Below are 22094 nucleotides of genomic sequence, written 5' to 3'. Positions count from 1 at the left end.
GGCTGGGATTACAAGAGGGGCCGACTCTTAATACTTTGCTAATATTTCCTCTCCTTTGCCAAGGACGACAGTGTTCTGAGTTACATTTTAGAAGGGCACATCTACTTGTTTAGTGCATAAGCACAATGAAACCTTAGACTTCTGTCCTCTCACAACGTCAAGGATCCCACCTGGTTGTTTTTCAAGGTTGTCCCTGAATTAGCCTGGAGAGCTAATTACCCAGCAATGAGAGTCATAACAAAGAGAACAGCTTGGAATTGGTAAAGATAATATTGTAGAGGCTCCTGGGTTAGAATGAACCAGCATTTAAGCAAGCTCCCTGGAGAACTCTTGGACATGGAGTGAAGAGTCAGAGGAAACAGACGCTGAGGTAGACAGCTGCTGCTTTATGCAACATCTGTGAAACATGGGCCAGCTTCTTTGCTCATTTGTTCCTTGAATTATCAGTAAGTCTCTGCTCAAATGTAAGGCTCTCACTGTGGTCCACCTAGAACACTTTATCCAAATTGTAACCTTGTCTACCTAGCTATTGTTGGGGTCGGATTGACTCAGTGGGCTCCTAAGATTGAATGCCTGGTCCCCAGTTGAACTATTTGAGGAGGATTAGAAGTTGTGGCCTTGTTGGAGGAGGTGTGCCATGGAGGGTGGGCTTCGAAGTTTCAAAAGCCCACACCAGGACTAGGCCAAGAACCCCACTCCCAGCCTGCTGCCTGGGGATCAGGCTGTAAAGCTACCAGCTACTCTTTCAGGGCCGAGTCTGTCTGATTCCTGCCGTGATGATCATGGACGCACTCTACAACCATGATGTCTCTTCACAGTAACAGGACAGTGACTAAGACACCTGCCCTCTTGTCACACTATCGGTTTGCCTGACTCTGCTCTAGACTTTATATTTTCTAGTTGTTTCCTTCCAACAATATTAAATGCACTATTGCATTGATTATTTATTCTTCCTTGTTATATTCCTTTCTTTCTTTTTCTTTTTTTTTTTGAGACAGTTTCTCTGTGTAGCCCTGACTGTCCTGGAACTCATTATGTAAACCAGGCTGGCCTTAAACTCAGAGATTTGCCCACTTATGCCTCCTGAGTGCTGGGATTAAAGGTGTGCGCCTCCACTGTCCAGTCCTTGTTATATTTCAAATTCACAAGAACAAGGATCTTTGTTTTGTTCCCAATACCTATACTTAGCAATAATATACACACACACATATATATATTGAACTTATACATAAAACGACATTAAAAACACCTTTTTGTTGAATTACCTTGAAGATTGTCAAAGGACAAAATTACAACCATATAAAGATCTTAATTAGTTTTATAGTCTACTCAAGAACCAGTTTTTTTTATTCTATAGAATAAAATATTATAGTTAGCTGAAAAGAAAAAAATTCATAGACAGGGAAGGTTAAAACAAATTTAAAACCAGTAATAAAGTTAGCTGCTCATTTCAAACGTTTCCATGGTAGGCAGAAAATAGGACGGCAAGTGGTACAAAAATGACCAATTGACATTAGATTTCTGCAGGTCACTCTTTTGCATACAGAGGGAACAAAGTGAAATTAGCCTGTATGGGAGATGTGGCTGTTACGTTCCTTTCCCGACTTCCCGAGAAGGCAACAGTTTTGCTTTAGTGATGTGGAACATTAGCACAGGTGACTCCATTTTTATTTCTAGTGTGGACTGTGCAGGACCTCAGTGTAGAAACCTAGAAACAATGGCCACCTATAATAGTTCCTTGGCATGGTTAAGGTGGTAATGCTTATGAAGTGCTTAGCACGATAGCTAGCATTGTAAGTGCTCAAAAGACATTGGCTGCTATTATTATTATTATTATTATTATTATTATTATTATTATTATTATATTAGTCAAAGCAGCCTTTGAAGTTAAGAACTGGACTCTTTTGCATTTGTTCCGCCAAATTTCAAGCAAGACAATGGAGAGAGTAGGCCTTAACTAGCATATGGTAGAGGTAAATTTACTAACATTTCATTTTTCAGTTAGGCATAAATTTATACAATTGTACTTGCTTAGTAAGTAACTAATTTAAAGGTATACATTTCGGTTTTGTTCTAAGAAAATGTCTATGTGTGCAAATGATTTTTGTGTGTGAAGGCATGTACATGATGCACAGGGAGTGTGTTGCACATTGAGTGTGTGGAGGTTAAAGGACAATCTTGGGTCCTCATTCTCTACCTTCTTTGTGACAGGGTCACTTAGTTGTTCAATGTTGACAATGCCAGGTTAGCTGGAAAGAACGTTTAGAGATTCTCTGTTTCTTCTGTCATAGGTACACTCCGATTATGTGTTTCACTGTGTCCAACTTTATGTGACTTCTGGGGATTTGGATTCAGGTCTTAACACTTGTGTAGCAAGTACTTTACTATTGAGCCACGCTACCCCAATCATTTATATTTCTGTTTATCTACTAAAAGGGGGCTGAAATAAATAAGATAATTATTTCTCCTTGCAGCTGATTTTACACAATTTGAGCTTTTTTAAATTTTTGCAGTTTTAACTTTGTGTTATTTTACAAAGTGCCTAAACAGAAGAATATGCATTTTTTTGCCAGTCTTGCTAGTTTCCTCTCTCTTTTTTTGCATATGTGCATGTGTGCACGGCTATTTGGGTGTGCATGGATATACGTGTGTGTAGGTGCACATGCCCGTGCGTGTTTATGTATGGGTGGCCAGAAGTTAACAGCATGCACTTCCCTCCTTCACTTCCATCTTATACATTGAGGCAGCACCTCTCAAGGACCCATGGCTGCTCGATTGCTTGCTCTGGGGATCCCCTGTCTTCAGCTCCCAGGTGCAGGGATTACAGTTGAGCTGCCACGCCCACTTGTCATTTTACTCGGGTTCCAGAGGTCCAAACTCTGGTCTTCACATTGGTATGACAAATGCTTCACCCAAAGAGCCCATCTCCTTAGCCTGCAATCTCGTGAGCTTGTGATGACGGCACACACCTCTCTTGTCATATAACCATCCTGTGAAATTCTTGTTCCTTAAAGTTAGCCCAGATCATTCGTTAATTATGCATTTTCTTCTTTACCCTTGTTTTCATCTTTAGACAGAAAACACGGAAAGTGGGGAAGAATGGAGGGGCTTCATTCTTACAGTAACAGAGGTAAGAAGTCCATTCACTTCTTCTGCTGAACCAGGTCTCAACAGCCCTCGGTGGCCTCAAACCTTACGATCCTCTTGTCTCAGATTCCCAGGTGATGAGATTACCATGGTGAGTCACCATTCCCAGCAGAAGATCATTACAACCCGCTGATTCATGTGCTGGTCCAATAGTTTCTAACATCATTGCAATGATGTGCATTAAAGTGGTTGAGGATATGAAAACTAGAAAAGGCCGATAGTAATCCATGCTTTTATTTCTGAAAGTTACATTTTTATCAGGTGGGTTGAGAAGCTAAAGACACTCAGCAAACACCCGAGCCCATGTCATCTAGAGATAATGGTACTGGTGAGCAGGGGATGAGGGAGATCTACTTATGACATCTTTTATCTTTTCGGCTGTTAGCTTTAGGCTTCATGGCTAAGTCCGACCGCCTTATTCTTTTTTTAACATGGAGGTTCTTTGTTTAGACTGACATTTGTAGTTTTTGTAGTTTATTATAAAAATAATTTCCATCATTTCTCTTCTAAATTTATAAAATGCTATACTGCACTGGTTTTGTGAATGAAATACACAACATGAAAGAGAGAAACCATCAAAATGAAAAATCATCTTTAAACACATGTTACATGTGTTTTAAAATAAAAGGAAGCTTACCTGCTCATTGGCATCATCTTATCAGAGGCATATAGTAAATCCCATTGCTCAGAGTGAGCCTACTGCAGCGAGGTAAAGTACCGTTAGTTTGGAGATAGCCACAGCAGCAACTGTCTTCAAAACATGAGATACTTTGGTAGCAAGCGCCATATTAACTTAAGACACCATGCTCTTTAAAACTTTTAGAGGAAATGAAAAGTTTCAGGTTAGGCTCAAATGACCTTTCTACCCACGTGAGTTCCGAACAAAGCCTTTGTGGTCATAAAATAAGCTGGACTTTTTACCAAGACATTGGTGCTGATTCTTCGTATCAACCACCCTTTTACAGGAAAATGGGTGGAGCTTTGAGATAGGGTGTCCCTCTAAGGCCTTAGAAGAGATTTTTAAACATGTGACAGGCATTTGCCTGGGGCTGGAGAAGAGACAGGAAAATTCTGTTTTCTCCCTCTCACAGAAAGGTCCTGAAGGTTGCCATTGGGTGTCTGTAAGCACCCCAAGGGTACGCGACTAGGCATCCACACTGAACCTGCTGGAAAAGTCTTGATATCTCTTTTTGACTCACCAATAATATTTGAAGTTTTGGCCATTTCCTTAATATTTTTCCTCTTTCAAAAACAGAAATGGTTTTTAAATCAAACATTGACATATTATGTAATATAAAATATATGTCATGTGAATTTTTAAGTTAAGACACTTTGTATTTTATTTTATACTTTGTAAATACTTGGGGCATAGTATCAAATCACTGTATGTGAATAAAACATTTGTAACAATATTCCACTGCACTGACTCTTCCTCCAAGAGAGCATAATGAAGTACTAGACTGGGTATGAAGCAATTCAGTAGGACAGATTTGGGTGACTCAATCAAAATCGCACTTCCAGAAGGGAAAAACAACAAACAACAGCATGCTGAGAAGTAACAACATGCTAAAATATAAATGGACGCTAAAAACAGATCACAGTGTAAAGCTGCTGCTCCTACGCCCATCTCAAATCCATGTTTGAAAATAACGTATCTCCCTGGAGCTCCTAAGCCTCTCGGACATTGCTAAACGAATGAGTTCAGAATAAGAAATGAGAGATTGATTGCTACTTAGCTCGCAGGAAAAAGTATGTGTACTTTGTTTGCCCTGAGGCCAAATCAAAACAGAAGACTTCAGCCAGGCATAGACGTGGCACATACCTTTAATCCCAGCACCTGGGAAGCAGAGGAAGCTAGATCTCTGTAAGTCTGAGGCCAACCTGGTGTACAGAGTGAGTTCTAGGACAGCCAGGGCCACATAGAGAGACCCCACCACAACAGAGAACAAAGAACAAGCAACAAACAAAATTGAAGACTTCTTAGAAGAAAGCTGGACACTCCCTACAGGTTCTAGTTGATACAGGGTCAGTTCTAGGATGTCTACGTTAGACTGAAATCTTCTATTTATTATTTTATCCATTCATCTCTGACAAGTAACTAAAACTCCTCAGGGCCAAAAAACTCTATTATTATTATTAGTTTTTCAAGATGTGGTTTCTCTGTAGCTTTGGAGCCTGTCCTGGAACTAGCTCTTGTAAACCAGGCTGGCCTCGAACTCACAGAGATCCATGTGCCTCTGCCTCCCGAGTGCTAGGATTAAAGGCATGCGCCACCACCACCACCCAGCCTCAAACTCATCTTTACTAAAGCAGTATGCTGCTTAGCTATGGTTGTCGTTCGCCTACTCTTCTAACTGGTTTCAGCTGTCTGTTCCTCAACACGTGTCACTTCTACCGGGGCAAGTGATTAGACTACATGAAGTCTTAGAGAGAGAAAAGAAAAGAAGGCTTGAGACAGAGCGGTTGCCAGTTATGCCTGCGGAGAAAGAGAAGGAGCCAGAGCAAGATGATGTGGATGTACCGAACCCAATGCCAGCGTAAGTCCACAATTGACTCGTTCATTCATTTATTAAGACTACTTTCTTATCATCAGGTAGCATTACCCACTTGAACTTGTTACACGACGGGCAGTAAGTGTCTTGGAGATATTTAGTCTGTGAGCATCGGCCACATTTCCTCTCCTATGTCAAGATCAGTAATGTGCACACTTGAACTAACTTTACCACAGAGGAAATCCCCTTCTACCCACATATCTAGACTAAATACATATCTTTCCGGAGCTCAAACCTAAATTAAAGTTGCTGTGAAGAAGGAAGGAAAAGATGTGTATTTTGTGTCTCCATAATTGGATTATTTCTCATCATTAATACAAATCTTTAAAAAAGCTTAGAATATTGAATTCAGTTGATTGATCAGTGAGCGTTGAACTTGGCCTCTGAGGAAAACCTTGTATAAAGTGTTCAAAACAGTAATGGAACAGCATCTGGATTCTGGAGCATCCTACATGTGTCTTTTGATTGTTGAAAATATATGGGTCTTATCTTCTGGAAATCTTGGTGCTCTTGTCATTAAAGCATGTCCTGGCTCCATCTCTGACATTAGGTTCTACTGTACAATCTTCCTTACTAAAGCCACTGGAACCTGCTAATCAATATTGCTAGCTTAAACTAGACAAGTGACCAACTCACAGAATAACAATAAGATGGACTACTTTTTGTTTTTTTTTCCCCAAGACAAGAAGTAATGTGCTTAGTACAGAAGAACAAAGGAAGAGTAAAACGAATTAATTCTTGTCACAACACTTGAAGATGTTTACCGCTAACATTTGGGTGTATCACATACAAAGTAGTACATGGCTACTATAGTTCACTAAATACAGCATGTATTATAAAAACAAGAAGTGCCTAATTTCTTAATTTTGTGTCTAAAAATACTACTGGTGCCATTTTAACACAAATTATAAATCAAGAGTGGTGGGCATGCTTTTAATCAGGGTCTCTGAGTTCAAGGACAGCCTGGTCTATAGAGCGAGTTTCAGGACAGCTGGGGCTACATGGCTATTCAGAGAAATTCTTCCTCAAAAATACCAAACAAAGACACCACAAACAACAAATTATACAAATGTAGTCAGTTCAGATACAGTCTTAATGTCAGTGGTTTAAAACAGATCCCCACTAAACTGTGGTGGTGCACACCTTTAACCCCAGCCCTGGGGGCGGGGAAGACAGGTGGATCTCTGAGTTTAAGGCTAGCGGAGTCTACACGGTGAGTTTCAGACCATACAGGGCTACACATCGAGGCCCTATCTCAAAACAAATAAACAGATTAACAACAAAAATAGATCTGCAAGGAGAGTCTTGGGACGTTCTGGAGTCCTGAAACAAAGCACCAACAAATTAATCAAAGACCCTGTTATGAACTTAGACAGGGGATATGCTGTTAGCTGTCACAGGTTTTCTTTCTTTCTTTCTTTCTTTCTTTCTTTCTTTCTTTTTTTTTTTTGTTTTTCGAGACAGGGTTTCTCTGTGGCTTTGGAGCCTGTCCTGGAACTAGCTCTTGTAGACCAGGCTGGCCTTGAACTCACAGAGATCCGCCTGCCTCTGCCTCCCGAGTGCTGGGATTAAAGGCGTGCGCCACCACCACCCGGCTGTCGCAGGTTTTCAATGGTAATCATGATTATACATGGATTGGTAGAATTCTTTTCGTGTTCTATATGCTTAAAAGGTAACTCTGTATCTCTCAAGGTGTTTAGCTGGCATTATTTTCAAGTAATGATGTTCATTAGTTTTGTTTTTTGTTTTTTTTTTAAATCTGTCTTCCTTTTCTTCTCACCTTCGCAGATGTTTTTATGCAGTTTCCCGGAAAGAAGCAACCGAGATGCTGGAGAAGAATCCTTCTTTGGGAAATATGATCCTGAGGCCTGGCAGTGACAGTAAAAACTACTCCATCACTATCCGACAGGAGATAGAGTATGTTCAGTTAATCTGGCTAGCATACTGTTTGGAGCATGGTATTCTAGTCAGTACCTGGTACACGCTCTGCTAAGGCTGCAAATGTAGACACAGCCTGGGAAGTAGGGTGGCACAAGCAAATCTTGCCCGTTACAGGGAATAAAGAGAACAGATCTGGGATTGCTGCTGTTTTCATATATGGTGTTCACAAAGGCACTCAGTTAATTTAAGCAGAGACTCGAAGGAAGTGAGGGACCGAACCATGCTAGTAGCTGGGGAAGACCATTCCAGGCAGCCAGTGCACATGCCCAGAAGCAGAATACCTCTCTTGTTCAGGAAGCAGAGTGTCTGCTTACTTTACACCTATAAGGCCTATTGAAGAGCCTCTTGCTAGTGTGTGTGTGTATGTATGTATGTATGTATATATATATTTGTAAAATGATTTACCTTTGATAAAGCCAGTAATACTTAGATGTACTTAGATGCAAGTGCAAGGTCAGAAGTGCTAGCTCCGTCAGGAAAGGGCTTGCTTTGCAAATCTGAGACTCTGAGTTCAATCTCCAGAGAGAGAGAGAGAGAGGAGAGAGAGAGAGAGAGAGAGAGAGAGAGAGAGAGAGAGGTGGGCAGGGGGGAGGAAAGAAGACAGGCAGGAAGGAAGAAAGGAGGGAAGGAAAGGAGGCAAAAAGAAAGGAAGAAGATAAGGCAGATGCTGACACATACTTGTCAGTGGGGAGGTGGAGACAGGCAGATCCTTAGGGCTTTCTAGCCAGACAGCTGAACCTACTTGGCAAGTCGCAGACCAGTTAGAAACCTTGTGTGAAAAAGAAGGTTGAGGGTAGATCCAAGGTTCATCTCTGGAGTCCACAAGAAAGTCCACACATGTACGTGTGCTGCCACGTGCAACATACGCACAATATAATTTTATACGTAATTAGAGTTGCTGGACCTTCTAAGGCCACTCCAACTTTCAGAGTCTAAAAATCTCCACATTTTAATAGAGATTCTGGCTTAGGTGACACTGTCACAACTGACAATATGATTTAAATATAGATGCTTTTGTCATACATTTAACTATTCAATAAGTGACTATGTCTTATACAAAACATAAATCAACACTGAGTTTTTGAATTTACTATTCATTGTTAGAATCATATTCTATTTATTTACTATAATGTGTCTACCAATAAATCTACAAATTTACTTCATAAATATGTCATTCTAAATAGATTGAATATGAAGACAGTGGGTAGAGTAAAAAGTAAACATATTTTAGAGAAAAAATTGAAATCATAGCAGTATAGCCCAGTTACTGTTATGAGCCAGGGCTCCCAAAGCTTCATTTGCTTGCCAGTTGATAGCAATAGACACTTGTTTTCATGCAGTAGGCATGAACAGGTGGCAAGAATGTTAGGTGATAACTTAGATCCTGGGGCTCCCAAATCGGTGTGTGTATTTTTATATTTTTCCACAGGGAATAATTGTCAACTTTCCTGTGGATTCCTTATGGTTCCTATTTATTATATATATTAGCATTTTTTATCTTACAGCATATGCTGTAATGTCATATGCTTTTACAAACTAAACACAAGCAAAAAATTTTCAGCTCCATTAGATATAATAAAATATTATAGATTTTTTAAATTTATAATTTATTTGATTAATAATTTAACTGGGGATCTCAAAACAAGTCCAAAAGAAGTACAAGTTAGAACTACCAGTGAATCTGGCTATTGACCAACAGAGGTCTTTTTCTTTTTTCTTCTTTTTAAGATTATAATATAAATACAACATTCTCAGTTTCCTTCTCTCTGTCTAAACCCTACCATATACTCATTTCCATTCTTCAAATTGAAGCCCCTTTTTTTTTCACTAATTGTTATTGCATGCATATGTGTGTTCCTAAACGTAACATATAACATAAACGTTCCTAATGGTTATTGCATGCATATACACATAGATTTCCCTTAATGTTACTTGCATGTATGTTTTCAAGGCTCATCATTTGGCAGCGGACAACCAAATGATGTGCTCTTCCCTGGGAAGGCTGCTTCTCCCACTACAGATTTCCGCTGAGGTTGAGGCCTGCTGGGTTTACCCCTCTAGACACTTTGGGATGCCCATCGGTGTTGTCCATTTTCAGCCCAAGTTTGGGCTGTCCTCGACCCTGGAAAAGCACCAGCTCCCAGAGCAGGCAAAACAAAGCAGAAAATTCACCCCTATGCTCAGGGTTTAATACCTTCTACTTAATATGTCACTTGGTTCGTAGAGACAGCAATCCGAGAGAGGATTAGAACTGTGTCTTGCCAATGGAGAGCTTAATGTAAAATGGCAGCAACCCGGACTGTTGAGAAACACCTGTGTTTCCCCCAAACAAGCTTGTTTTCTTTCAGGGAGGTTCCACGAGAAGTGCTCAGCCGTGCAAGTTGATGAGTGAGTCCGGTAAACACGAGCTGGGGAGGACAAGCTGGTTTACAAAGCAGAACATGAAAGTATCTTTCCCCCCATGTGTTTACCAATCAGCCATCGGAAAGAGGGCTGCTCTCAGGAGTAAACAGAGCTTGCCAGGGCCAAACCATCAGGTGATTCTCTCAGAGCAGAGCCTCAGCTGTCTTTAGCCAGCTCCGTGGCACGAGAATTCAGAAGACATAAAGCTATTTTTACAACAAGCCTCAAACTCTGTTTTTCCCTTTGAAGTTGTTTCAACTAGGTGCCATTATAGTCAAGTACGTCATTATTAGCTAAGGAGGAAGTAGAGTATCTTTCCCCCAGACTCATCCTTTTGCAAAACTTGAGATCAAAAACTAAGAAAACATTTAGAACCATATTTAAAGCCATGCTCTTCTTTTTCTTTAAAGACTGGCTTCTTTTTTTCTGTCTCATTTGGGTTCTCTTGCGTTCTTCTGACTCAGCCTTTTACATGCTGGGATCACAGGTGTGTGCTGCCACCTCTCATTTTATTTATTCTGGTTTTGATATCATAACCAGAATGCTTCAAACAGCAAGTTTTATCCATTTTGCTTTTTCCTTTGCCAACCAAACCAAAACAACAGTTAGGAGAAAAGTAGCCTAAAGGGAGAGACAAAGCCTGTGACACTTCAGGGCTCCTGCTTCTCTGCATCACCTTTGACGTCAGAATGTAGTCCCATTACTCCAAAGTCCCAAGAGCTTCTGCTGACCCCTGTCTGATTTCATCTCACAGCTTCCCCAAGAATTGATTATGTGATGGGATGGTTATTAGCACCAATCATTGTCCCATTATATGATGCCCTTTGTGTACCTTGTGTTGAGTGCTACAGACATTTCCTACAGGCACAAAAGAATAACTGAGACACATAGCATTTCCCATGCTTTACAAACTAGAGTGGCAGAAAACAATAAATATTATTTACATATTAAATGTAGATAAAAATAAGTATAAATTAGTGTGTCCTTAAATATGTCAAGGAGCGTACTAGGGATTTTGCAAGTTATTAGCCCACAAGAACCCTAAGAGGTAAACCTTTATCATCATTATGTAGACTGAAAACACACACATGTGCATGCACGCACACATGCATACACACACACTCTCTCTCACACACATATTCTCTCTGTTACAAATACACACACATACCTACACACACCTACTAACACACATGATAAGGGACGTGTAGAGAGCACATATGACAGAAACAGAGTTTAAGCCAACTGTCCTGTCTCCCATTTAGCAGTCATTTATTCTCAGGATACTGGAGTTCTAATGAAATTGAAGAGAGTTTTCAACAGGAACTTTCTGGTTACAAAGATCTTTTCCTGATGGGGTAACGATAAAGTCAGAGCCAACCATCTTGAACAGGTACATGTAAGATGCCCTCTGTCCAAGGACACTTTCTCTGCCCGTCTGGAACTGATTCATGACCTTTCATTCTTAAGGAACACTTCTTTTGAAGTAAGAAGCTTGGCTAAGGCTTTTCTCATTTTGAAAGCAGCCTATTGAGATTAAAGATTTTCTTTCGGATGTGGTATCCAGGGGAGCAGAGATTTGGATGTAATGGTAGATGAGGAACGTCCCCATATAGGAAGGACACTTGTACAGTTTTTTAGCCCTCGTGGAATATGAACTGGAAGTGGGAAAGTTGTGATTCTAAAAAAGAAGGTGAAAAAACCCTGTAGACAAGTTAAACTTAATGAATAGTTTTCCTTAGCTTCTGAATATGAGGCAAATTTGAACTAGTTCAAATAAATGACACCATAATACATGCTGTTAATTTGTCACCATTAGAAAACGTTTGGGCGAAACACAATTGCCACGTGAACCAATTAAGTTCAAGACAAACATGCTTCTGCGCAAAACTAACTGCCACGGACACTGGCTTCTCAGCAGGGACTCTCAGCTCACAGCAGACAGCAGTATGAGATGAGGCCCGGATATTGTTCAATTTCGCTTTATTAATGATGCGTTTATAATGTTGGAGCACAATGGGGTTTCTTGCTCTGAAGCAGTTCATAACAAAATCTTACCCTTTGGGGTGGTAACAATTTAGGGTGTTATTTCTAAAGGGGAAGACCTGAAGATACCTCTGCTGTATTTAAATTCCCAACCACCTGTTATTTAGCAGCCGACATTTTTCTCGTCGTTAAGAGATCCACAAAGTTAGCAGCAATGGAGGATAGCATTTGAGCTCGCATAACGACAGCTGTGGAAGGCTATTTGGTGGGATTGGTGATGAGGTGGAGTCCAAGGCTATTTGCTTTCAATAATTCTTTTTACTTTCCTTTTAGTAGAATGGATACATTATTTAACTTACATATGACCAGAAAAGATCTTTTTACTCCTTTGGGTTTTGGTTTACTTTATTTAATTTTTCATTTTTAGGGAGTGGATATTTATACATGTTAGGCAAGTGCTGAACCTGGACTACATCCCTACCAAGGGCTACATCCCTACCCTGGGCTACATCCCTACCCTTTCATAAGATTTTTTAAAATATTTATTTATTTATTATGTATACAATATTCTGTCTGTGTGTCTGCCTGCAGGCCAGAAGAGGGCATCAGATCTCATTTCAGATGATTATGAGCCACCATATGGTTGCTGGGAATCGAACTCAGGACCTTTGGAAGAGCAGGCAATGCTCTTAACCACTGAGCCATCTCTCCAGCCCCCCCTTTAATAAGATTTTATAGGTTACTGACGGAGAGAGTTTTAGTTTTTATTTTCACCTATTCTTTTCTCATTTACCAATGTAGTGGCTCAGCTTTTTTATACCTCCTCATGTATTACCACTTGACTCAAAGAGATAAAGTAATGCCAATGACGAAACAGGATGCTCTAGCTTAAGCCATAGCTGTAGATGTACCAGTTTACTACACAGCGCACATTCTCGATTCATTAAGCTTGCATTGACTCAACTCTTTAACCAAAAGAATGCCAACCTTGTGCTTCATTTTAGAATGCCAAGAATCAAACACTACAAAGTGATGAGCGCTGGAAAGAACTACACCATAGACCTGGAAAAACCCGTACGTAGCCATCTCTTTGTTGTTGATAAGCTTTCTCCTGTTGCCTTCCGAACCTACCCTTAGAGACTGCAGAGGGAAGTGAGAACGCAGAAGTCTTCCTCGGGAATAGACATGGTAGTGGTAGAAGGGAGATGAGCACTTCTAGGTAAGACAAAAGGGTGAGTGCCTCGCCAGCTCAGGCAGCTGAGATTAACTAGAAGAGAGCCTGCTTCTACAAGTGCTTTTCCCTCCACTCTCTCTGCAAATGATTACTCAATATAACTGCTTCAGGGAAAGAAAAGCATTTTATGAAGGGTCAGTATAATATCCTCTATTTACAAATACCCAAATGAGACTATATCTGCAGGGAAGCAATCTCAGTGCCTTCCTTGTCTTCTAATACCTACCACACAGAAGTCCAACAATGCTCTCTTAACAGCAGTGTACTGGAAGGCCAGGTTTCTTCTTTGTCTTCATCTCCTCTTCAAGCTTAGTTATTATATCACGGAGCTAACGACAGGCTGTCTTCTCTCTCCTCCAGCACAATGTCTGGTGCACAGCCAAGTAACTTACACATGCAATTTAATCTTTTCTATCTCCAAGAGGTAGATATTGTTATGCCTATTATACAGGAAGTAAACTGACGTTTAGACTAGTCTCCGCCATTGAAAAGGTGGTGATGTGGCCTGTAGTTCTTTAAAATTAGCTCCTGGTTTCTCTAGGTGCATTGTATAGCAATGCACAAGTAGAATTTCTCACGTGTTGACTGTAAGGCTCACAGAGACACTGTTGCACAGCTCACTTTAATAAGAATGGCTCCAGAACGTCTCAGGTCCATGTCTATGGATCCAACTATGTATCTCAGACCATCATAAACTCAAGGCCTTCTTGCCTCTGCTCCCCAAGTGCTTGGTGTGCACTAACCAGGCCTGGCTCCAACTGAGCTTTGTAAGCAGAGTTCTAACAAATGAGGCAGAAGTCTAGGAAGGGGCATCCATAAAACCAAGTGACCAGAAGGGGTTCCAGTAAGGACCAATGTAACTATTGCACCTTTGTAAGTGGAGGCCTGTACTTCCTGTGGTTAGCCTCTACGGTCCACAGGAGAAGGAAAATGGACAGTCTGGATAGTTCCTTCACCTTTCAAACTCCACTGTTACCCTGCCCTTCAACCAGGTTGCATTTTTTATTTTATTATTTATTTATTTATTTATTTATTTATTTATTTGGTTTTTTGAGACAGGGTTTCTCTGTAGCTTTGGAGCCTGTCCTGGAACTAGCTCTTATAGACCAGTCTGGCCTTGAACTCACAAAGATCCGCCTGCCTTTGCCTCCCAAGTGCTGGGATTAAAGGCGTGCGCCACCACCGCCCAGCTTCCAGGTTGCATTTTAATAATTTATTTCACTTCCAGATTATTTGGGATATTCAGGTTTAACCAGATTTCACTTGTATAAAAGTATTGAGTTATAGGGTAGAGAGATTTTAGTGACACACAGACCCTTGTACAATGAAGGATTAAAATGCTTAAAAATTCACTGGGGTTTCTAGTAGAGAAAACGTATTGTGCCCAATTTAAGAAAATATAATTATCAGTCTATAGAAGATTCTTCTTATAACCATTTTAGAGGCTAGCAAATTTTAGGGACTAGGAAACATTTGGTTATGGAGTGGCCATGTTTTTCTTATTTGCCTATTGAAATCCCAATTTTAGGAAGGAATTAAATTGGCCTAAAATGAGTCATTTTTCCATTTTAATTATGGGAAGGCAAAGTACTTAAATGTTTATCAGACTGTACCCAATGCTAAGAGTATTTCATCACCAAAGAATGGCCACGCAGTCCTTAAAAGGGATGAAACAGTCATGGCTAAGAATCATTGCTGTTTAAGGGGTCATTGAAGTTTGATGTCTAGCTGATCTGACTGTCTGGAGGTCAGGAAATACACAACAATCCCCACTAAAGTGCAGGGGAGCATCTCTTGTTTCTCTTTAGCTGGGCACTGAGCCATCTCTCCCTTTCTTTCCCACAGGTAACACTCCCAAACCTTTTCAGCGTCGTTGACTATTTTGTGAAGGAGACGCGAGGGAATCTGAGACCATTCATACATTCAATGGATGACAGTCTCGGTATGGTCTTCACTTTACAGCTGCATCAAACAAAAACCAAAACCCCAAACACGCCACAGTGCAAACTCAAAATTTAAAATGTAAAGCTCTCCATTTGGCAATCATCTTTGTCAGAGTCTGGGGGGAATAGCCACTCCTTCCAGACAGTCTATGAGGCATGCATTGTGATTATTAACCTCATTCCATCATTCTGTCTGTCTTTATCAAACAAGTCCAGGGACACAGGAGAAAACAAAACAATATAGACTCCTGGGAAGCAAACAGGAAATAAAAAGGGATGGGCCGACAATCGTGTCAGATGCTTAGGCCTGGGTAGAATGCTTGAGATTAAGCAAGGGCTGTGGGGATTGGCCATTTGGTAATAAATGACCTAATAGAGTGCTATTCTAATTACAAAGGCAATGAAGTCAGATGGCAAGGACCTAGGAGTGAGCAGATGGTGAGGAACTACTGTCACAAGTTATAGCTGGGGCCAGCTTCCAAATTGGTGGGCTTCTTTTTCATAAAGGAAGAACTTTAAAACAGTGGTAGGTAGCCGTCCATTAAGCTGAGCAATGAGACCTGCGTCAACAGTACAGGTCACACGCTCATGACATTGGCTCCATCTGCATTCTTGTTTTAACCATAGCGAGGCAAGCTAGACTCGCTCATCTTCCCCTGTCCTACCCAACAGTCTACATGCAGTCACTGGGCAAGCTCTGAGCAGAAGAGGCTAAGCGTCTCCAGCTAGTTTGGGGTTAATTCAAAAACAGTTTCTTTTCCTACACGTTATAAAGAAAAACTTTGTCTATCAAGGGCATATCTGCAAAGTCTCATGAACAAAAACATCAGTAGGTTTAAAAGTCTAAGTTCTTAAAATATCACTATCTTTGAATGCTACCTAAAATACATAAAGTACAAGAGCTCAGAGTCTGCAGGAATCTTAGGTAAATGACCAAGTGCCATCTTCATCAGTGTGGTCCTCTGTACACTTAGCAGAGGAAGTATCTCTAAGATGTGGTCACACAGTTTACTTGGCAAGGCCTGTTATGGTATTCATGACTCTCGAAGCAACACGGTTCACTGGATTCTTGTTCTAAAAAATTCTTTCCTGAGTCTGAAACATTGTTTCATCTTCTGCTATGTGAATCTAATTGCAGGTTTTGAAATACCATTAAAATAACCATGGCTTTTCCCCTTAGTGTTTGTACCTGCTCTTTGAGTTACTAGTTCCTGCAGCCCCCTTTCCTCTCATCCCTAACTTTCTCTCTGGGTTGTCTAGCTTCTGAAACTTCTCATAACCCATGATCCTAAACATGGACACATAACTATACACATAGTCAACATAATACATTGCTTGGTATGTATGCAGGAAAACACACCTACTAGAGTTCTGTCAAAGAATGACTTCTTCAAACAGTCTCTCTCCAAACCCTTGGGATTTCTTAAAATAAAGTTTGGAGTATGTAGAAAATCCATTGTAATGTTCCTCATCCCTGGATATTATCCTGTCAGTTAATTATTCAACGCTCTATAACAAACCGCCGCGGCAATGGCTAAATCAATAACTATTTCATTGGTTCATTGTTCTACAGATCAGAAAATTTGATTGAATTTGATTGGGCAGTTTTTCTAGTCTTTGTCACTTACATAGGCTCCAGCTTAATGGGAAATTGAAACTGACCTTGTCGTCCCCTCCTAAGTGCTTGTATTATGGGCCATGTACCCCCACGCCTGACTTCTTGAGACTTTACTATAGGATTCCTGGTATGATAGACAGCGTTAGCTTTAGCTCATGTTTCTCAACGTGCATACACTGTATTTGTTCTTACAGTACTGGCTGGAGCACCTAAAACCTCCTTCCCTTGCTCCCAGCTTTGGGGGGAAAACTTCCACCTTTCATTACTAAGTATGATTGTACATTTTTCTTCTTCCTCCTCTTCCTTCTCTTATGCCAGAATGAAGAAAGTTTCCTTAACAACTGCTACTTTTTGGAATGGCATTTTATTCAGATATCATGGATAGATGCTAAAATTTGTGAATTGTTTTCATCTGTTGTATATGATCACATATAGAGTTTTCCCTTAGTTGGTTAATATGGTAAGGTATACTAAGTTTTAAGCCTTAGATGAAACCCACTTGATTATACTGTATTAAGTGTTGGATTTGCATAATAAACCAAAATGTGCTTGCTTGTGAGAAATACTATGTTTTATTAAGTGAATTTATTTCTAATATTCTGCCTTCTAAGTTTCAGTATGGTTTTCATTCCACCTTAGATGCAGGGGCCTTATGCTCAGGCTGGGGAGGACCCTGCATGTGATCTCTAGTGCTCTCCCTACAGGTTAAAAACAAATGTAGCTGCTTTGCAGTCTATGGATAGCTCCATTCGCTTGCTTTCTTAATGACATGTGTGTCTCTCTGTGTGTGTTTTCTGTAGAATTTCCATCCCTCTCTCTCCCCCCCTCCCTCCCTCCCTCCCTCTCCCTCTCCCTCTCCCTCTCCCCCCCCCCCTCTCTCTCTCGGTTTTTTGGTTTTCTTTTGGTTTTCCTGTTTAACAGCCCTGGCTGTCCTGGAACTCACTTCAGGGACCAGACTTGCCTTGCACTCGGTATCTGCCTGCATCTGCCTCCTGAGTACTAGGATTAACAGCATGCATGACCATGCCCAGATCAACTTTCTGACTTTCTGACTTTCTACCAATTAATTTTAGGTTCCATTTGGGCAATCTGAGTATTATTGTCAGGAGTCTTTGAGTCCTTCTAAAGTCTCTGCAGCACTTACCTGCTTTAGATAGGCAATTATTCTGGCTAGGGTGGAGCAGCTGTCTCAACTGCTGTGGGAAGAAGCTCCAAGTCAGTTACCTTAGTTATGCTGCTTTAGGTTTGTACATCTCAAGATGTTGTCCTAGGGCAATGGTCCATACTGCAGCTTAGAGCTCAGAGCCTTTGACACACACATTGTCAGCTACCATTCATCAGCTAAGGGAGATTTTGTTTGTTTCCTAACTATAGCAACAACGGCATGGCTAAACAAGTATCTGGGGAATGGGATTCATTCTCTTACATGTGGAGATCCCGTTTCCCTGCACCATTTATTGAAGACGTTGTCTTTTCTCCTGAGTTTTCTGTATTGTTGTCAAGTATTGATCAGATGGCTATAGTTAAGCACACTCATGTTTGGGCCTTCTGCTTTGTTCCGTTAGTCTGCACATTTTTGTGCCATTACCATGCTTTTATTAGCATAGCCGTGTGGAAGGAAGAGCTACAGGTGATCAAGGACCACACAGAGAGGAGAATCAGTGCCCTCCATGGAGAAGCTTTCACATATGTTGTTCAGTCCTAAGTGTTCAGTCCTGGACACATGTACATACTAGCAAAGGTAAATGAACTCAGTAAGTCATATCAGTATACGCACATATACATACACATATACATGTAACAATATTAAAGAAAAAATCTTGGACTAGGGAGAGGCACACAGGAATTGGAGAGACCACCCACAAAAAAACACCCACTAAAATATAAAAATAATCTTCCCATGTAGAAAAACATATCCAAAACTTGGCCTCCTACTTTAACTGATACAATGCAAATTCAAAAGTATGTTTCTGACTTTGCTACTTACATTTAGCTGTATTTTTTATTCCAACATTACTTGAATCCTTTTTTAATAGTAAAACAGCTTTTTATTTGTTAATGTCGCATAAGAAATTTAAGCATGTTACACTATCTTAAAAAACACAACTAGCACATTGAAGAGAACCCTCCCCCCACCCCAGCCCCACCTGCCCACCCCTCAGGAATCAGGAATTTAAGAGAAGTAGCTGAACAGACAACAGCTCTGTGGAACACCTCCATCCAGAGCGCTTACGTGATGGCTGGATTAATATTGCCTTCTTACAAAATGTCTCTTCTCTTTTCTATTTAAAAAAATTTGTAACCTTGATCACTTATTACAAAAAAAATCCATACAAAAGTTCAATATATTGAAAAAATTGCTTTCCCATCCCAAACAGCACCATTTTATATATAGCAGAGATTGATCAAGAGCAGACCGCCCAGCTAGTCAGAGCAGTCTTCAAATTATGCCCGGACACAGTGGTATACTTACTTACCCTCCCCTCCCCTACTTGAATCTTTATAAAATAAAAATTTCTGTCTAGAACAACTGAATCCACCTCTTGGATCTTTGTACAAGAGGAGCTCTTGGTAAGCCTGGACTCTGTGCACGGTCAATGCAACACTAGGTGGCGCTCTTTCCCAGTTCTTACCTCTAGGATGTCTCTAACTGTCCTAAGGACCACTGCACTGTCTAGGTAAAAGAAGAGGCCTGAGAGCTTAGCCAGGGCTGTCCTGCTGTCCTGTGAGCTAGGGGCTGTGTCTCTTCCAACAAGTTAGAGATAAAACAAAGCAAAAAGAACATGCAAAAGCAAATCCCACTCTCTCAGTTCTCAGTTTCTTGGTTTCTATGGACAGAAAGGATTTTCTTTGGGGTGTTAGAACCAGGGAAGAAGAAAGCAGGCAATAGAAAAAAAAATGAAAATGGACTGCTGACTTAAGTTACATCAAATGATTTTGAAAAACAGACATCTAGCTTATTATCACTATGTGATTGAACTGGTTTGGTTTGCTTTGTGATCAAGAGTATTACTTAACTCCCTTGCATCTGGTTCCTTTGTTATCAGAGTTATTGACTAATAGGGAGAACAAGTGAATTACAGATGCCCAGGCAGCCTTTTCAAACCAGAAAAGCTTCTGGAGTGGACCATATTTAGATTTTCAAAGGCAGAAAGAGAAGGAAAATAGGACTTCCTGAGAAAAACCATAGCCAACCCCTCAAAAGCCAAATTTAAGAAACTTTGTGGAATCTGGTGATCCTTTCTGGAACCTAGACTTGCTTGTTGAGGCACGGTGTGAATTGCCAGAACACTTAGTCTAATGTCTAACCTTGAGTCTAGCCGTGCTTAGCGGTTCAGGGATCTGGAGCTGTGGAACTGGCCAGTGTGTTTACATAGCATACTAATGAAAAGAACCTGGAATTGTCTTTGACCCTTGCTACACTGTGATAGTGTCCAGCTTTCTCTCCGATACCAAGAGGCAAGAGCAGCAATAGAAATAGAATAGACAAGAGATATTCTCTCAATTTAGTCTTCCCAATGTCAGAAATTACCAGCTTAAAAGTCATTTCAAAATACAGCACGAAAGGTATACAGAACATGAAGCTTAAGTATAATAAAATACATGATATTTGAGGTCCAGGGTACAAAAATATTCAAAGAAATCTTATTATGTAAAACTTAATACCACCACTAGTGTTTTAGGAACAAGCAAGAAAAACAACTCCTACTGAGGGTAGAGAAAAACTTGGTCCTACAGAATCGCTTCATTAACTAATCAAGACTTTCCACCCATAATTTCCAGGTCAAGAGCCCAACACAGAAGAGATAAGTGAGAAGCTGAAGAAAAATCCACATAAGGCATGAAATAACGTGAAAACTGCCTCCATAGGTCTTGGTATTTATTGTTTTCAAAAGGAAGATTTTCACTTTAAAAGACAATTATCTCTGACCCTAAATCACTTGTTTGGGAACAAGAATAAAATAATGTAGCATACAATTTCATTGTTTTATCAGTAGGAAATCAATTTACTGGTTACCACAGCTGTCTGTACAGTAACTTGACACATGCATTTCTCTGTACTAAGTGGGGAAAAATTACTTTCTACAGCCAGGTTTTTGTTCCTCCTTGGCTTCATTTAAATACATTTCACATGTACAATTTGCATTGCAGATTATCTAGTTCCCCTAAATCCTACATTATCTTCTAAACCCTAACTAGGTTTTTGGTAAAATCTGATTGGACAAATGAATCAAATGTAAGTCATTTAAATGATCTGGTTGGCGGCCACAGACATGAAGTAGGAAATGTCCACCTGGTAGAAATGCTATATGCTTCATATTATGTTCATGGAACTAACTGCAATTTATTTTTATGTTTTTCCTTGAAGTTATCATTCTACTAGCTCAAAACTAAGCTGTGTATCATTAAAGGATAATAAAATAAACACTTTCAAATTTAATACTGTACATGCATGTGTGTGATGTTTTACTTTTTTGACTTTTGGGGTGCCCACCACCCAGCTCCCAAATAACACACGGAGGCTTATTCTTAGGTATAAATGCCCAGCCCTAGCTTTACTTGTTTCTTGCCAGCTTTTCTTAACTTAAATTATCCCGACTACCTTTTCCCTCTGGGCTTTTATCTTTCTCTATTTCTGCATATTTTCTTTCTTTCTTACTCTTACTTTGAGTGGCTGTGTGGCTGTCCCCTGACGTCCTCCTCACCTTGTTCTCTTGTTCCTCTACCTCTCTCCCAAGAGTTCTTCTTCTATTTATACTCTGCCTGCCAATCCCACCTGTCCTTGCTCCTACCTCACTATTGGCCGCTCATCTCTTTATCAGAACCATCAGGTGTTTTAGACAGGCACAGTAACAGCTTCATAGAGTTAAACAAATGCGGCGTAAATAAATGTCCCACACCTGAAAATAATATTCCCCAACACATACAGACGGTGATTCATTTCTTCAAAAGTACAGACCCAACATCCAGACTAGATCTCTTGAATACAACCTCAGTCACACTTTCTTCTTTGAAAACAAGTTCTTGATTTCCTTTTCTTTCTTTTTCTTCCTTCTTTCCCTCCTTTCCTTCCTCTCTCTCCCTCCCTCACTCTCTTGCTCCCTCCCTCTCTCCCTCCCTCCCTCCCTCCCTCTCTCCCTCCCTCCCTCTGTATAGCCTTGGTTGTCCTGGAACTCACTCTGTAAACAAGGCTAGCATCAAACTCACAGAATTTTATAATCATAAAATTCAAGAATCACGTAATTCTGAATGAAGTTATATGGTTTATAGCC

At 40.4% G+C, this 22094-nt stretch overlaps 1 protein-coding gene across 2 annotated transcripts in view; it reads left to right on the top strand.

The window, feature by feature from the left end:
* The window catches only part of Stap1 (signal transducing adaptor family member 1), a 38002-nt gene extending 16740 nt beyond the window's left edge, over positions 1 to 21262 (top strand). For both annotated transcript variants that reach the window (XM_038345616.1, XM_038345610.1), the window contains 6 exons: positions 3074 to 3130; positions 5512 to 5684; positions 7488 to 7616; positions 13031 to 13100; positions 15106 to 15202; positions 20605 to 21262. In XM_038345616.1, coding sequence (XP_038201544.1) covers positions 3074 to 3130; positions 5512 to 5684; positions 7488 to 7616; positions 13031 to 13100; positions 15106 to 15202; positions 20605 to 20666 — 588 coding nt within the window. In that variant the 3' untranslated portion in view covers positions 20667 to 21262. The remainder of the gene's footprint in view (positions 1 to 3073; positions 3131 to 5511; positions 5685 to 7487; positions 7617 to 13030; positions 13101 to 15105; positions 15203 to 20604) is intronic.
* The last annotated feature ends 832 nt before the right edge of the window (positions 21263 to 22094 follow it).

This window comes from Arvicola amphibius, chromosome 1 (assembly GCF_903992535.2).
Source record: "Arvicola amphibius chromosome 1, mArvAmp1.2, whole genome shotgun sequence".
NCBI lineage: Eukaryota > Metazoa > Chordata > Mammalia > Rodentia > Cricetidae > Arvicola > Arvicola amphibius.
Note: the sequence above shows the minus strand (reverse complement) of the source record. Positions and strands in the feature narration are given on the sequence as shown.